Raw genomic sequence first — 17,615 nt, 5'->3', positions numbered from 1 at the left:
AATGGTCAGTATCAAACCTTCCATTTCTTTCAAAACTACTGTACTTGAGAGAGTGGTACTCGACCAACTTCAAACTCATATTGAATCAATTAATGCTATGCATCCTCGGCAATCTGGTTTTTGTTTAAGACATAGCACAGAGACAGTAGTTCCTGCCTTAGGGCGCCATATAGAAAGCTGCGATAACAATTCTGCCACAGCAAATGCACTGAAGCCCATAGGAAATGAATGGACTTTGGTGCATTTGCCATGGGAGAATTGATACTGTGGCTTTGTAAAAGGGCCCCTTACTGTGTGAACTCCATAGTCACCTATGTAAGGTTTGTTAGTGTGGCCCCCACAATATATGGTTTGTGGGGGTCACTTGAGAGGCGCCCTTACACACGCCAGGTCCCAGGTTCAGTTCCCTCACTAAAGATTCACCAGGAAGTAGAATCAAAGAGGCACAGCCAGAGGTGATTGCATAAAGAATATATTATAGAAATAGTCTTACAGAAAAGCAATATTCTGAAGCATTACAATGAAGCATTACAATTAAGTAGAGAGCAAAGCAGTTTCCCTGCCTTACAGAGTCCAGAAGGAAGCGTGAAGTTCCAGGGAAAGGCAGAGAGAGAGAGAGAAAAGGGGGATGGGGTGATGGTCTAAGCTTCGTGTTCCATAGATAAAGAGAAGGATAGACAGAGAAAGAAAGAGCGAGAGCTGCAGATGTGTTGCAGAAAGGAAGCTTTTATAGCTTGGAATCTTATTCTGTGTATAGAAACTATTGTATGTCCCAGTATTTTTCTGTTTAGAATTTGTAAACTGTTTGAAACAATGGTTAATTTAATTGATAAGGAGGGTGTGATACTTGCAGGCATGGTAGATGGGATTAGTCTCTGGCTTCTTTGTCCCATTCAAGCAGCCTATCTTCTTGATAAACAATCCAGTCTGGCTGAATGATTAATGTATGTGAATTCTGTGCAGGAACACAGAATTCTGCATCCAGAGTCAGATTGATATAATTTCCCATAGGCCTTCGCTGACATTAGTAATGCCAACTAAGAATGCTAGCAATAGCTATGCTGACAACCTAGACCAGTGTTTCTCAACTTTTTCAAGTCAAGTAACCCCGAAATCTAACAAATACCAACCGAATGATAATTATCATTTATATTTGTTTCATTTTTCAAAGAGGTCAAGGCAGATGACTAAAATATGCAATGTCACCTCAGTAACAACTATTGAAAAATAGACAAATATAGTGCAAAATATAGATAGCAGATTATAAATTCTCAAAACCGACACATTTTGATCACTAAATTGAAAATAAAATCATTTTTCCTACTTTTGTTGTCTGGTGATTTCATGAGTCTTTGGTTGCACTTCCTTCTGACTCTGCTTCCTTTCCTCCAGATCTCATTCCCTTACCCAACCAACATCTCTTGCTGTCCCTACATGAGTCCAACTTTCCTTTCTCCTCCACCCCTATTGGCAACATGTCTCCCATTCTCTCCCTCCTCTGTTATGATCTTGCATCTCTGTTCTTCCTGAGGGTCTCCCCCTCCCCTCTGTCTCTTCTGTCTGCATCTCCCATAGTCCAACATCTGCTTCATGTCATAGAAAGATGATGGCAGATAAAGGCCCATCCAGTCAGCCCCTTTGGTCCAGGCCTCTGTCTCTCTGTTGCTTACAAACAACCCCCCCCCCCATCCCCCCATGTCCAGCATTTGTTCTCCTTTCTTCCAGGTCTTTCTCTGCCTCTCTCTCTCTCTCTCTCTCTCTCTCCGTCCTTCCTCCCTCCTTGGTCCAGAATCTTTCCACCTTTCTGCAGTCTCTTTCTCTCTTCCCTCTATACACCCCCAAGTTCAACATCTGCCCACCTCTCTTCTGCCTCCCCTTTGTTTCAGGTTTCTCCCTCTATCTTTCTTCTGCTAACATTTCAAGTCCCCCCACCTTTGTTTCAGATCTTTCTGTATCTCTCACTGTCTTCCACCTCCCCAAGGACTTGACATATGCATATCTCTCTCCTCGGTTCAGGGTGTTTCTTCTCTCTGCAGTCTCTTTCTCTCCCTAATCTAATCTAATGCTTAATCTTGTATACTGAGGCTTCAATCCAGGAAAGCTCGACTCGTTTTACAACGATTAAGTTAGGCTAGTAAAGGCATATAGAAAGTTATCAGAAAGATTAGTTTCCAAAATGTTTAGTAAACAGAATAGTTTTCAAAGACTTAACAAAAAAAAGAAAGGGAGCCAGAACTTCTTAAACGAAGTGGAAGGTCGTTCCAGAGTTGGGTAAACTTAAGACAGAGATTGGCTAAGAGTCTTGATTCTTTTTATACCTTTACTAGATGGACAGGACCGCTTGAATTGTTGGTCACCCCTTGCAAAAGAGAATCTATAAGAGTTCCAGGATAAAGGGACTCTATACCCCTCTAGTCCAGCATCTGCCCTTTCTTTCCCCCTCCCTTTTGATTTAAGTCTACTTTCCCACTCCTCCTCAAGGTCCTTTTCTATCCATCTCTCTCCCCCCATCCCCCTATGTCCAGATCCAGCATTTCTGAAAAGATTTTTTAAAAGTTACTGACAAATTCTATGCCCTTTTCCCTGTAATATCAACCATAAATCCCCCCCCCCCAATTCGCTCACATTCTTCTTTTTGAAACTCCCCAAGCACGGAAACATAACCAATCATACCACAAAACCACTCTATACTGAGCAACAGAAGCTCTTCTGAGCTCTTAACTCCTGCGCCATAGTGTCCCACTTCTTTTCGATTTGAGTCAGGGTTGCCAGATGGCAAAAAAATTTCCAGCCAAACTTATGGCCAAAAGTAGTCCTACTATTGTCAGAGTAGCCCAAACAATTGCCACTGAAAACACCTCTAATTTATCAAACAAATACATCATACAAATACAAACTGTTTATTTATACACTGCACAGTCCATAATGGTGTTCAAAAGACCAAAACTCAAATACAAAACACAGGCTATTCCTTTGTTTTTATGCAATTCAAAAAGACATGGGGTATACACACAGCATCCTCCATTTGGGAAAAGAATAAAGTATAGTATACTTCCAATCAAAGCAAAACATAACTCACTCCCCCCCCCCCTCCACACACACACACACACCAAAAAAAAAGGAGCTCATGCGGTGGGGGAAAAAAAGATTATCTGCAAAGAGTGAGAGGATAACTTACATGGATTGGCAGGTTCAACTCTAGAGAACTTTACAAAACCCACTGAACCGTTGAGGCTGTCCCGCAAGATTAAATAAAGAGGGTGGCTGACAATTTCACGCCATAGCTCCTCCTCCATTACCTTCCCCAATTATCTTCCATTTGACTCCTCTACATACAAAATAATAAAAAGGAGGGGGGGAACAGAATTAAATAAAATAAATGCAGGATCAGACTTAGAAGTCAGTGGCCCATCAGTCTGCCTTAGGAGGCCTGCATTCCGTCTTTAGCTCATCTTCCTCTCCCCCTCCCTTTCAACTTTCTATTTTTCACTTCCCTATGCTGCGAATTTTGACTTTTTTTTTTTTACAAAACTGGTGGGAGATGGGAAAAAAAGGCTCTACAAGAAAATCTCTCCTGGCCAGGCAGTCAGTAACAGCAGTGCATTCTCTCATTACACAAAGGCTGTCACCACTAAGGGAAGGGAACACAGACTATACAGTTGGCAGCAGTGCGCGCGCACACACACACAGACACCTATACACTGCCTCTCACACTGATGAAAGCTACTGGTAAAAAAAATAAATAACCCACTGGTTCACCTCGAAACCTCCTCCCTCATTCTCCAGGCTCCTACCCCAGCTGCTGGCCGTCCGCCCCAGGACCTTTCCGCTCGTTGTATATGAACTGCTTCCCGTCAGCGAGGGTATGTCCAAAGGGTTTGTTCTTCTCTTTGGCCATGGTGGGCTCGCTAGTGTTTGCGCTGTTCCCTTACCGATGGCAGCACAGCTCTTTCTCAAAATCGAAGCTTCCGTTGCGGCGCCGGAATTTTCATTGGCTCATCTAGGGCACAATGGACCAATCGCAAACAACCTTAGAGTTCTAAGGTCGTTGTGATTGGCCCATTGTGCTGCAGCTGAACCAATAATAAACCCTCAGCAACAGGAGGTCCAGGACTGGCCAAAAAGCCCAAAAAAGTGGAAAGAAATCCTGTAATGAGAACCGCTGTAGCCAGTACTGTCCCGTTGACTAGATTTTGAAGGGTTGTTGTGGTTTCACTATTTAACAAGTGCCGTTCCAGACTATCTGTCTGAAATTTACAGCTGGATGCTCACTTAAATTAGCCGGGCGGTGCGCCCGGCTAAAAGTCGCTAGAGAGAACTCTGTCTGTCTGGACCACCTGGGTGCATTATATGAGGTGTGCCTTGTCCACAAGAACCTTCTGAAGCACCCTCTGGAAATGAGGGGAAAAAAGATGGGAAGGCATAAAGAAGACTGAGTAAATAGTAAATATTGAAAAACTAAGGCCAGTACTGGGCAGACTTGCACGGTATGTGTCTGTATATGGCGTTTTGGTTGAGGGTGGGCTCTGGAGGGCTTCAATGGCTGGGAGGGTGTAGATGGGCTGGAGTGAGCTTTGATGGAGACTTCAGCAGTTGAATTTAAGAACATTACTGGGCATAGCTTTGGATTCTTGCCCAGAAATAGCTAAGAAGAAGAAGAAAAACGTATATTGAATCAGGTTGGGCAGACTGAATGGACCATTCAGGTCTTTATGTGGCATCATCTACTATGTTGCTATGAGTACCCCTGGAACGGAAAAAGCATCTGTTGCCAGTGGTTGTGGCTCTGGGCATAGAGAGTAAAACAGGTTGCACTGTGCATTGAGTAGGGAAGTAAATCGATCCACTTGAGGAGTCCCCCCCCCCCCCATTTTTTTGGAAGATGTCAATGAGGTTTGCAGGATCGAGTGTCCACTCATGAGGGTCGAGTTTCCTGCTGAGGGAGTCTGCCAGGATATTGTGTTCCCCTGGAATATAGACTGCATGAAGGTCCATGTGATGAGAGAGAGCGTAGTTCCACAGACGATAAGCCTCTCTGAAGAATTTACGGGATCCAGAACTTCCTTGTTTATATAAAACATGATCCGTTGATTGTCTGTGTGAATGAGAGCGTCTTTCTGGGAAATCCACAGACGGAAGGCTTGGAGCACAGAAAAAACTGCTCGGAGCTCCAAATGATTGATATGCAGAGACTTTTCACTGGGTGACCATCAGCCTTTCATTTTGAGGCTATCTAGATGCGCTCCCCCAACCTTGAATGGAAGCATCGGTGGTTATGGTTAGGGAAGGCAGTGGAAGTTGGAACAGACATCCAGTGTGTAGGCAGGGTGAATGAATCCACCACCACAGATAATTTTTGATGTTTAAGCCAGAGGAATCAGCTGTGATAGCAAGTGGAGAAGGTGATGGTAGGGAAGCTGATTGTGTTGTTTGGATTACTAGCGTGATGATGGCCTGATGTCTGTCCCAAAGAAGATAGAGCACTTTTGAACACCATTTCTGTAAGAGCCTAACGAATGTGAGGGAACGAACTGGAGTCAACTTGGATTGTTCAAAAATAATGATGAAATGCAAGGCGAGCACTGTGGTTTGAATGGTGAAAAGTAGATTGTCCTTGGAATGGGCCACTAGTATCCATTTGGTGAGGTAAGAAAAACACAATATGATGCTGCTTTCTTAAATGTGCTGCCAACACCGGTGGATACTTTATAAACACCCGGGGTGCTGACAATAGGCCAAAAAGCAGAACTTTATACTGAAAATGCTCATTGAGGAATTTGAAGCATAGAGATTGGCAATGGGACGGAGGGATAGGGACATGAGTATAGGCATCTTTGAGATCCAGGGCAGCTAGCCAATCATACTGCCTGAGAAGGGGAAGAATCGCAGAACTTTTCAGGAATTGCAGGAAGAGATAGCATTGAGAGGTTTGAGGTCGAGGATTGGCCTGAGTTCTTGTGTCTTCTTGGGGATGAGAAAAAAACTTTGAGTAAAACCCCTAATTGATCTGCAGAGGTGGTACTTCTATGGCATTGTTCTGCAGAAGAAGTGACAATTCTGCTGCAAGCTGAGGAGGAACTGTTGATGGTGGCAGTTCCTGAGAGAGTGGAACAGGGGATAGGAAAAAATTGCTGTTGATATGCTCTATGAAAGGAATAAGTAGAGGAAGGACAATGAAATTGATGAGAATGATCTGAAGAATGTGCTGAAAGTTCATGACTGGGTGAAGAATCTATTTTAAGTTGAGAAACTGTGGCTTGAACCCTTGCCCCAAATAGACTGCCCCTAAGTAGGGAGTATCCATCAATCTGTCATGAAGACCTTCCGTAAGCCATGCCCTGAGCCATGCCATCTGTTTGGCTGCTATGGCCAATGCCACTGTTCTTGTCATGTCATATAAGCATCAAAATTAGTTTGTACCAAGTGGGGAAAGATGAAAAGATATGACCAGATGCTTTTTGCACTTTGTATTTGAGCTCCAGACATTTAGAAGCGGTGGATACTGAGAAAGGCTTCTGCTAATTATCTAGTTGTAGATCCTGTAGGACATGATGTATTGGTAAGGAAAAAAGTTATTTGACTGGAGTCTTACAGGATTGAAGGATAGATTGAAAATCCTTATTCCCTTTAGGTGCAGCATCCAAACCAAGTCTTAAAAGAGAAGATACCTTTTATAAATTTGTTGGGTTCCCTTTTCCTCTCAAATTTCTTCATAGGCATTTGATCAATCACATCCGATTATGGGACACATGGGCTCGTGATCTCTCTATTCAGTTGCCCGAGGATGTTATTACCAGTGCTGTCAAAAAGTTATCTGTTTTCCGTAAATATACTACCTTTTGGGAACAACATTATAAACTGGTTTTAAGACTGTATATCTCCCCTAAACGGGCTTACCTTTCTGGGTTTAGAGCAACTGCTGCCTGTCTCCGCTGTGATGCTCCGGAAGCAGGCCTGGGACATATGTTCTGGTCCTGTCCGGTCATTCAGTCTTTTTGGGAAGATATTTTTCTTTTTGTGGAGCGGATTTGGCGGATACACATCCAACATTCCCCTTTGCTCTTATTTGGAGTTCCTCTTCACTTTTCTCCTCGACAACTGGGAACTGCTGCTTTCCTCCGTTGGGCAGTAACGATAGCCCTGAAATGCATTTTGCTTAAATAGATGGAGGTGGAGAGTTCTGATTATTCTCTTTGGCATTGTCACCTGATCACCCTGTTGCAGTGGGAACGCAGAGACGTGCAGGACTTTTCTTCACTACTTGGGCGCACGTTTCAACAGACATGGGAGCCTTTATGGAACACTTTGACCCCAGTGGCTCGTAGTCGATTATTGAACTGTTGATCGGCTGCTCTGTTGCTTGAGACTGCTGCCTGCACCTGTTGCTTGCTCTGGGATTTTCTGCATCTCAATCCTATTTGGTATCTTGGGGTAGACTTGAAGGAGGACTGGGGTGGGGTGTGTGTGTGGGAGGTGGGCACCGAGGGAAGGGGTTGGTATATACTTGCCTTTATTATGAGCTTGTCTTCTTTGTTTGACTGTTTTCTATTCCCTTGTTTCTGGTATGCTTCTTTGTGGTACCTGGTTTTGGGACTCTTTCAAGACATTTGGGGTTGGAGTTTGGGATGTGTGGGTGAACTGGTGGAGGGGGGTTCTGACTTTAAAATGCGAGCTGGTTCTGTACTTTGTTGTCTTTCTGGTTTTCTCCTTGTTGAGCTCAATAAAATACATTTAACATAAATATGTTGGGTAGAGTCCTCCTCTTGAGATAGCTAGCTGCAGAAAAGGGAGCGTAGGTCAGTCCTAAGCCAACATTAAGTGCATCGTCCTGGTCTGACTATTCCTTGGGGGATGAAGGACCTTGGGCTGGAGAAGAGCATATGGGGTATAAGGTCCCCAAGCTACCTCTTGAGGAATATCTACCAAGTGGAAAGGTGCTCTATATAGTGCTACCAATATCTACCAAGTGGAAAGGTGCTCTATATAGTCAAGGCAGTGCAGAGGTTCTAGAACCAGGAGGCTGAAGCAGGGCAGCGCTATCCTGCATAAACTGCCGAAATAAGCTGAAAAAATTTGAGAACCTGCGAAGCAGGAGGCAGCAGCTCTGGAAACAAAGTAGGGAGAGCAATGCACTTAGGAGGTTAGGGTCCAGCTGTGATAGAGAGGCAACCCGTTTGATCTTTGACTGCCTGCTTAGCTGTGTTTCCAGATTTGGAAGGAAAAAATTTTGTTTTTTTAAGATGGTTCTTGTGTGATGTACTGTGCCAGACTTCAAAGGCCCGCCAGAAATCTTTCAGAAGTCTCCAATATCAACGGCAGAGTCCCTGTATCCTTCACTGAGGGACTTGCCCTTTAATCTGCCACTGGAAGAGAGGGTGTGCCTGATCTCTGCAATCCGGGAGCTTCCTTTTCTGTATAAAAGTTGCCGCCTGTGCTGGGGTTTTATTTTCAACCAGCTGAAGTAAAACAGCACTTCCCTCCCCTGACGAACCGAAGCAGAACAAAAGAAAAGGCTTAATATTTGCAGTGCCAAATTTTTCTTCTCTGACAGCTGTGGTAGTATGGCGCTTCTCTCCCCCGTCGGACTGAAGCAGAGCCCTGAGGGGAGGGAGTTCAAAATAAGGCCGAATATTTGCGGTGCCACTGGTACTGAATCTTTTTCTTTCTTTCTGACAGCTGTGGTGGTAAGTGCTTCCCTTCCCTGCTGGTGCTGAGGCAGGGCCCTGAGGGGAGGGCGCCTAAGGTGATGTATTGAGCTTCGCTGGGCTTTTTTGTTTGTTTATTTCCGGCTGAAGCGTTGTCGAAGCAGTGCCGGTATCCATGCAGTCAGGTGGGAATCTTCCCCGTCCTAACAGCTGCTGCATTTAATAGCAAAAAAGTATTTTAAGAGTCTGCTTAGTCACCAAAACGGAAGCAGCAGTTGAAAACTGTTATAAAACTGTTATATTTATGTAAATGATCTTACGCTTATACTCGTCATAATTCGTTGAAGTTTTCTTTACAGTAAGAAATAAGTCGTCTGACTAAAAGAACTGAAAAGCTTGAAGTCCTGTTCTTTCCTCTTTTTTTCTTTTTTATGCCCTAAAGACTAGAAAGTAGAGGCTTTATGATCTAACCCTTTTTTTTTTCTCAGGAAAGCGAAGAGGAGAGCTGCAACTGAACAGGAGCGGTTCAGAAAAAACTGATAGGAGGAGGGAAGGGGGTTCAAAGAGTAGGGCATCCTTTACATCAGGGGTGTCAGTCTCTCAAGAGCCGCAATCCAGTTGGGTTTTCAGGATTTCCCCAATGAATATGTATTAGATCTATTTGCATGCACTGCTTTCATTGTATGCTAATAGATCTCATGCACATATTCATTGGGGAAATCCTGAAAACCCGACTGGATTGCGGCCCTTGAGGAGGGACTTTGACACCCATGCTGGAGCTAAGGGGAGTATACATTGTAAATCTGGGTCTAAGGGGAGTTCAAATTGTAATTCTGGATCTAGGAGGGGTGCACACTGTGATTCTGGGACTAGGAGAAGTACACATTGTAATTCTGGGTCCAGCGACAGAATACACACTGCAAACTATATTATAGGAAGTCAAGTTGCTCAAGAGGGAATACCCCCACAGAGTACACACAATTCTGAGTCTGGGTTAGCCATAAACTGTAGTTTTGGGTATGGGGAGTCCGGGAAAGGTGCACATTGCAGCTCTGGGTCTAGGAAGAATACGAGACATGCAAATAATGCTAAAGGTGGCCTAGCTGCTATAGCAGGAATGTCCCCACTGAGACATAACAAACATACAACATGGAGGGCTATGTACGTCAACGCCCACAGTCTGGGAAACAAGATCCTGGAACTGGAAACAGAAATGATAAATGCCGACTTGGATGTGGTGGCGATATCTGAGACCTGGCTCACAGACTCCCACGGGTGGGACATGGTCATACCGGGTTACAACTTGCTTCGCCGGGACAGGGAGGGCAAAATGGGAGGAGGTGTAGCATTATATACTAAAGATGACATTAAAGTCACCAGAATCACAGATGTACGGTACACTGGAGAATCCCTTTGGGTAAATTTGGCCAGAGGGAAGGACAAATGCTTGTATCTTGGCGTAATATACAGACCCCCAAGACAACAGGATGACCAAGATATGGAATTAATCGGAGATATAGAGAATATCACCTTGCGTGGGGACACAGTATTGTTAGGTGACTTCAACATGCCTGATGTGGATTGGGTCACGCTTTCCTCTGCTTCATGCAGCAGCAGGAGGCTATTAAATTCCTTGAAGGGAGCAAGACTAAGGCAACTAGTGTTGGAACCAACAAGGAATCAGGCAATCCTAGACCTGATACTTACCAATGGAGAAAGTGTCACAGAGGTCTCGGTGGGCGACACATTGGCCTCCAGCGACCACAACATGGTATGGTTCAATCTCAGAAAAGGTTTCACTAAATCTACCACACTAACCAAGGTCCTTAAATTCAAGGACACAAACTTCAAAGAAATGGGAGACTTCATTCACCAGGTGCTACAAAGCCAAACAGAAACCGATAACGTGGAAGAAATGTGGTCAACTATAAAAGCCACCATACAGGAAGCAACAAACCGCTATGTTAAATCGGTAAGTAAACGGAGTAGGAACAATAAGCCACAATGGTTCTCTACGGAGATCTCGGACCTCATCAAGGAGAAGAAAAAAGCATTCATCTCTTACAAACAATCAGGGAAACAGGACTCCAGGGAAATCTATCTGACCAAGTCAAAAACAGTCAAAACAGCAGTTAGGGAGGCCAAATTCCGCATGGAGGAGTCTTTAGCAAGGAACATAAAGAGAGGAGATAAATCCTTTTTCAGGTATATCAGTGACAGGAACAAGAACTCAGGTGGGATAGTACGCCTCAGGAAACCAGGGGGAGACTATGCAGAAACGGACTCAGAGAAAGCCCAACTGTTAAATGAATACTTCTGCTCAGTCTTCACCCGCGAGGCGCCGGGACTTGGTCCTCAGCTGCAGACAAGGGTTGACTCAGCTGATCCATTTAGTAATTTTGAGTTTACGCCCAGCAGTGTCTACTGCGAGCTGTCAAATCTCAAGGTTAACAAGGCAATGGGGCCTGACAACCTACACCCCAGGGTGCTCAGGGAGTTGTGTGATGTCTTGGCGGAACCGCTATCCGCACTCTTCAATCTCTCCCTTAGTACAGGTGACGTCCCGTTGGACTGGAAAATGGCTAACGTCATTCCACTTCATAAGAAAGGCTCCAAGATGGAAACAGCAAACTACAGACCGGTGAGTCTCACATCAATAGTGAGCAAACTAATGGAAACTCTAATCAAATGCCAATTGGATACGATCATGAACGAGGAGAATCTACGTGATCCCCGTCAACATGGATTTACTAAGGGGAGATCCTGCCAATCCAACCTGATCGGCTTCTTTGACTGGGTGACGAGAAAGCTGGATGTTGGGGAGTCCCTGGACATCGTATACCTGGACTTCAGCAAAGCATTCGATAGCGTACCACACCGCAGGTTGCTGAGCAAAATGAGTTCTATAGGATTGGGCGACACGCTGACGAAATGGATTGGGAACTGGCTTGAGGGTAGGCTTCAGAGGGTAATGGTGAATGGCACCCCCTCCGAAACGACGGAGGTGATCAGTGGAGTGCCACAGGGCTCCGTCCTGGGCCCGATCCTGTTCAACATCTACATAAGAGACTTGGCAGAAGGTCTCTGAGGTAAAATAACATTATTCGCTGATGACGCCAAACTAAGCAATGTAGTGGCCAAGAGTACAACAGACAAAAACTCAATGCCCGACAACATGATGCACGACCTACTACTACTGGAGCGCTGGTCTAGGTCCTGGCAACTCAGCTTCAATGCCAAAAAATGCAAAGTCATGCACCTGGGCAGCCATAATCCATGCAAGACTTACACCCTAAATGGCGAGATCCTAACAAGAACTAATGCAGAGCGTGACCTAGGGGTGATCGTCAGTGAGGACATGAAGGCTGCCAATCAAGTGGAGCAAGCTTCCTCCAAAGCAAGGCAAATCATAGGTTGCATACGCAGGAGTTTCGTCAGCCGTAAGCCTGAAGTCATTATGCCATTGTATAGATCCATGGTGAGACCACACCTGGAGTACTGTGTGCAATTTTGGAGGCCGCATTACCGAAAAGATGTGCTGAGACTAGAGTCGGTGCAGAGAATGGCAACCCGGATGATCGCTGGGCTCAAGGATCTCCCTTACGAGGAAAGGCTGGATAAGTTACAGCTCTACTCACTCGAGGAACGCAGAGAGAGGGGAGACATGATAGAGACGTTCAAGTATCTCACGGGTCGCATCGAAGTGGAAGAAGATATCTTCCTTCTCATGGGTCCCACGGCAACCAGGGGGCACCCGTGGAAAATCAGGGGAGGGAAACTGCACAGTGACACCAGGAAATTCTTTTTCACTGAGAGAGTGGTTGACCGCTGGAATAATCTTCCACTTCAGGTCACTGAGGCCAGCAGCGTGCCTGATTTTAAGGCCAAATGGGATAGATACGTGGGATCTATTCACTGAGTTAGGTGGGGAAGGGTCATTGCGGTGGGCAGACTGGATGGGCCGTGGCCCTTATCTGCCATCTATTTCTATGTTTCTATAGCTAGGGGGGGGCACCAACACACCAGGGTCAGTCAGAGACTTTATCAAGTGGGGCTGCATATCACCTGCTTGTCTTCGGAGAACAGGTACCTGTAAAGAAAAACAATTACAGTAAAGTAACCTTTTAAATGCTTTGTTCTGAAGAATAGTGGTAATCTAATGCTGTACACTCTTGGATGGTATTACAACCTGTTACTTTGCTCTGATGGCAAACTTATCTTCTGATCAATACAGGACATTAATAAGGTGTTTGTTTACGATGACTGATAATTGCTGCAAAATAAAATATCTAGAAGACATGTTTGCTTTGATGAGCTAAATGATTACAATTTATTATCATGATAGATTGAACATTGGATGTTTAGGAAGTATGAAACCTAATATTTTTCTAACGTTAAATACCTTTTTCTTTCATCCAATAAGAAATATATTGAGTATTCTATTTATGCCTTTTCTGAGTGTGCTTCTGTTTATAATCCTACTATAGTTTGCCTGACATGTATTTGTTTTCTTCCTAGAAATGAAGCCTGGAGATTTATGGGTGGTTTTGCAAAACCTGTGACTTTCACTCAAGTTATCTTCAGAGGATTCAAGGGGGGATTTGCAGCATTTTTGGTGGCACTGGGGATTGAGTATGCCTTCTTTCCTCCAAAGAAAAATGATGGGCATCACTGAAGAAAAGACAAAAGCTGAAAGGTGTTAGACAATGATCAATACCTCTTCCTTCTACTCTTAAGGGAGTGTGCAAGAGGAAATTTATAAATTCAACAATTTGTGTCTTTCTGGGTTTTTTTATTGCCTATGTAAAGATGATAAAAATTAAAACTTCACATAGTAAGGAATCCAACGCCTTTGTTTGATACTTTGTTCATACTATGGAAGAATAGGTGGACCACAATAGTGAAACTTTCAAAAATACAGGTATTTATTCACTAGGTGGTTGTCGGCCTCATGATTGCTATGAACCTTATTCTTTACAAATGTTTAGATGCATTAATGAAATTAGTGTAATTTTGTTTAGCGAATCGCCTTAAAATGTGCTTTTCAGCATAGAAAGGAGAAATACCGTATTTTTCGCTCCATAAGACGCACCCATTTCTAGAGGAGGAAAAACCAAGAAAAAAAAATTTCTGAACCAAATGGTGTGCCAGGGTACAGGGCACATCTAATGGTAGGCAGCCCCAGGCCCGCCAGCTCCAGGCCAACCAGCCAGCCAGCTAGCTCCAGGCCAACAAGCCAGCCAGCCAGCCCTAGGCAAGCCCCCCCAGTACCTTTTTAAAGTCTGCCCAGCAGCTCCAGCCGGCTTCTCTCCCTCCCTGCCTGCCGCGGCAGCCTTCGCTCTTCTGGACTCCTCATTTCCCGGCCTGTAGTGCAGAGATCAGCAGCTCGGACGTCAGGAGCAAGCTCTCCCGCTCGGCCCCGCGCTGCTTTCCGAATGGATGCTGTAAGTTCTCGCAAGTCCTGTGAGATCCTATGGCAGCTATTTGGAAAGCAGCGCGGGGCCAAGTGGGAGAGCAGAAAGCTTGCTCCTGACATCTGCACTGCTAATCTCTGTGCTGCAGGCCTGGAAATAAGACGAAGGATACACACTAGACCACCAGGGTAAAAAAAATGGCACAACGTCGAGGGGGGTCAACGACTACGGGCGGGGGGGGGGGGAGTGTTTAAAAAAAAAAAAAAAAAAAAGTAGTGCAGTGGGTGGGTGGGCTTAAAAAGGTGGTGCGGAGGGGTAACAAAATTTGTACCTTTGCTTCATAAGACGCACTGAGATTTCCACCCACTTTTGGGTGGAAAAAAGTGTTTTATGAAGCAAAAAATATGATAATTATATAAGTAAGAACTGTAATGAAAGATTAGGTTCTTACCTTTGATAATCTTTCTTGTAAATCCACACTCTGTTCCTAGACAAGTGGGTTATGCATCACGTCATGAGACTGCTTGTAGGAAGCTTCATTTCCATAATTTTTTAGACCCTTTCTTCTTACTAGAGAATGACAGTGGCAGAATTCGTCACCGTTCCCGTCCCTGCGGATAACTACAGGAAACCATCTCCATGTCTTTCTTTAAGGCGAGAGGGAAGAATCAAGAGTATGAATGGGCACAGCCACTAACCCTCAAGCCTTGCATTAAAGAATTCTGGTATAGAAGGACTAAGGTTGATATAGACACTAAAGAATGATGCAGGATTTCCCACAGTTATCTGCAGGGATGGGAGAAGTGATGAATTTTGTCACCGTGTCATTTTCTACTACTTACCTCAGTACTGCCCTCTGGGATCCAGTTCATGCAAAAGCAGACAGTGACACCTGTAGAGGACACAGACAAAAAAAGAGAGAAATCCAGGGAAACTCCCTGACTAATAAGTGTAATCTACTCATAGCATGAAAAGTCATAACAATCATGAACAATTGAAAAGGCCATCAAACAGTATAAACCTGAAAGGAACTGCTATAAGGAAATGCAGCCTGCACTAACAAAACTGCCACTAGTGTCCCCCAAGGCAAAGTGCATAACATGTTCAGGAGGAGCTGAGAGAGGAACTGCTAAGGAGAAGAAAACCTCCGTTGGAATATATTAACCTGCTAGCATTCAAACATGGGAAAAGGATGACTCATTCAGGAGTTATTGCTGACATCACTTCACTTTAGAAGCACAGCTAACAAATAGCTAACCCAGATCTCAACTGCTCTTGTGCTGAGGAGGAACTGAAAGAGGATCTGCAAAGGGGAAGAAAACCTCCATTGGAATATTTTACCTGCTAAAGGGAAGAAAAACTCCATTGGAATATCTTATTTGTTAGCATTCAAACTTGGGAACAAGTAAAACTTGGACTTCAGTAGGTTATTTCATTGTCCTCTTTTTTAGTTCAGTACTTTGCTTTTTCAGCAAAATCAGTTTAAGCAATAGTGTACCTTTGAAGTCTGTTAGGGTTTATATATAAAAAGTGTTTTAGTCTAGATTAGTATTTTAGGTTGCATTTCAGAGCATTAGTTCAGATTAGGGCACAGATAGCAGTTGAGAAAAGTCTTGTTTAGTGTTAACTCACACACTCATCTGGCCTGATCTCTGATTTATAGTTCCTTGAACCAATTAGAAGCCTACAAACATAATTAGCTCTTAAGAAATTGAGAAATCCTTAGAGGGTAACCTACCAGTTACAACATTGCAAAATAATAAAAATTAAACATTACCATAACCTAACATAACTAGCAATCTTAGGGGAACTTAGAATACATATTCCAACTCCCATAGCAACTTAAGAAAGAAATCACCAATATTAAGATGCAGGCAGCAGTCCAGCAGCAGGATGGGGGCTAGCCAGTCTTGCACTGTGTGTCACATGTTTGATTATCTCCCAGTTGGTGAGAGATCTTATGTATGTGCTCAATGTAAAGAGCTCTTAGCACTCCAGGAATGGGTCGGATCTTTTGAGACTACAGTAGCAGAGTTGGAGGAACTAAGGAAGACAGAGAAGAACATAGAGGAGACCTACAGGGATGTTGTAGAAAAATCCCACCTCCAGTCTGGCTGCCTCAGAGGAGGGAGATCTTCTTAAAGGAGGCAACCCCAGAGCTAGGACCTTCCCACTAGGGGGTGTAATAGATTAGGTTTATACCTTCAATGAGCTAGTTAGTCCCTGTAGAATTCCATACGCTAGGGGGCTCTTAATTGAAACTTAAACATGTCTAGTGTGCCTCCTAAGATTCCAAGTATGCCGCGACACACTGAGGAGGAAGAGAGGCACCAGCCAGCTGACTTGCCTATAAGATATGCCTCTCACCGCAAGAGGTTTTCAACATACGTACGTCACCAGCACTGCATGTCTAGCGACTTCTGCTGCCGTTGCGTATCTCCTGGGACTCCTGCCTTCCTCGTCATCTTTCCCCACCCCTGGACCAACAGCAGCAGCTCACTGTGCGTTTAACTTCACCACACAGCGGCCGCTAGCATTAGTTTAGACGCGGTTCCATCAGGCAGCCTCGGGGCCTTTGCTAGGCCGGTCTGCTTCAATGATGCAACTTCCTCTTTCATCAGAGGCGATGTCATCAAGGTGAGGTCCGCGCACTTCCGGGTGCCTTGAGCTGCGACCATTATCTTTAGTGTGCCCCAGCTCAAAAAAGTTTGAGACGCTACCTTAGGAGATAATGGAGGTTTACACAGTATACAGTGCCAGACTGTCAGCAGCTTTAACATTATTAGAGTGGAGGAAAAGGATTTTCTGCCTCAGAAACAGCTCCAAAAGGATCCAGACTTGAAATCTACCAGCCGGCCAGACACCGACTGAGACTTCTGCCCCCACAGATCCTCATCCACACAGTCAGGGGTGGGAAAGGAAGCTTGTGCCTTGAAACTCGGGTGGGTTTCACTCCAGACGCATACAGTCTGCGCTTGAAACCCGTGCCAAGATCACAGGCAAGCAGACTCCCAGGGGCAGGGAACCCGAGTCTAGAAATGGTAGCACACAGCAGGCTGGCTCCACCTATCCATCAGAGTTTCTCTGTGAAGCAGCAATCCAGCACCGCAGTACTGCATCCTTTCCTCTGACAGGGGAACACCTGGAAGGGGTCTCAAGGCACTGAAGCCAAGGAGAAGACGAACTTTAAGCAAAAAAACCCCAAAAAGCAGAGCAACTGCAAAGTACCAGAAGACTGGAAGGTGGCCAACGTGATGCCAATTTTTTAAAAGGGTTCCAGAGGTAATCCAGGAGATTATAGACCGGTAAGTCCGACGTCAGTGCCAGGCAAAATCATAGAAACTAGTATAAAGAACAAAATGACAGAACATATATGTAAGCATGGATTAGTGAGAGAAAGCCAACATGGTTTTAAGACAAGGTAAATCTTGCCTCACCAATCTACTGTATTTCTTTGAAGGGGTGAATGAACATGTGGATAAAAGTGAACTGGTTGATATTGTGTATTTGGATTTTTGAAAGGTCTCATGAATGTCTCATGAAAGACTTCTGAGGA

At 44.5% G+C, this 17,615-nt stretch overlaps 1 protein-coding gene across 3 annotated transcripts in view; it reads left to right on the top strand.

The window, feature by feature from the left end:
- Positions 1 to 13,487, top strand: part of NDUFB3 (NADH:ubiquinone oxidoreductase subunit B3) — an 82,303-nt gene extending 68,816 nt beyond the window's left edge. For all 3 annotated transcript variants that reach the window (XM_033946848.1, XM_033946845.1, XM_033946846.1), the window contains exon 3: positions 13,164 to 13,487. In XM_033946848.1, coding sequence (XP_033802739.1) covers positions 13,164 to 13,320 — 157 coding nt within the window. In that variant the 3' untranslated portion in view covers positions 13,321 to 13,487. The remainder of the gene's footprint in view (positions 1 to 13,163) is intronic.
- The last annotated feature ends 4,128 nt before the right edge of the window (positions 13,488 to 17,615 follow it).

This window comes from Geotrypetes seraphini, chromosome 5 (genome assembly GCF_902459505.1).
Source record: "Geotrypetes seraphini chromosome 5, aGeoSer1.1, whole genome shotgun sequence".
NCBI classification, from domain to species: Eukaryota; Metazoa; Chordata; class Amphibia; order Gymnophiona; family Dermophiidae; genus Geotrypetes; species Geotrypetes seraphini.
The sequence above is the reverse complement of the archived record's forward strand: the minus strand, read 5'-3'. Positions and strand labels throughout refer to the sequence as shown.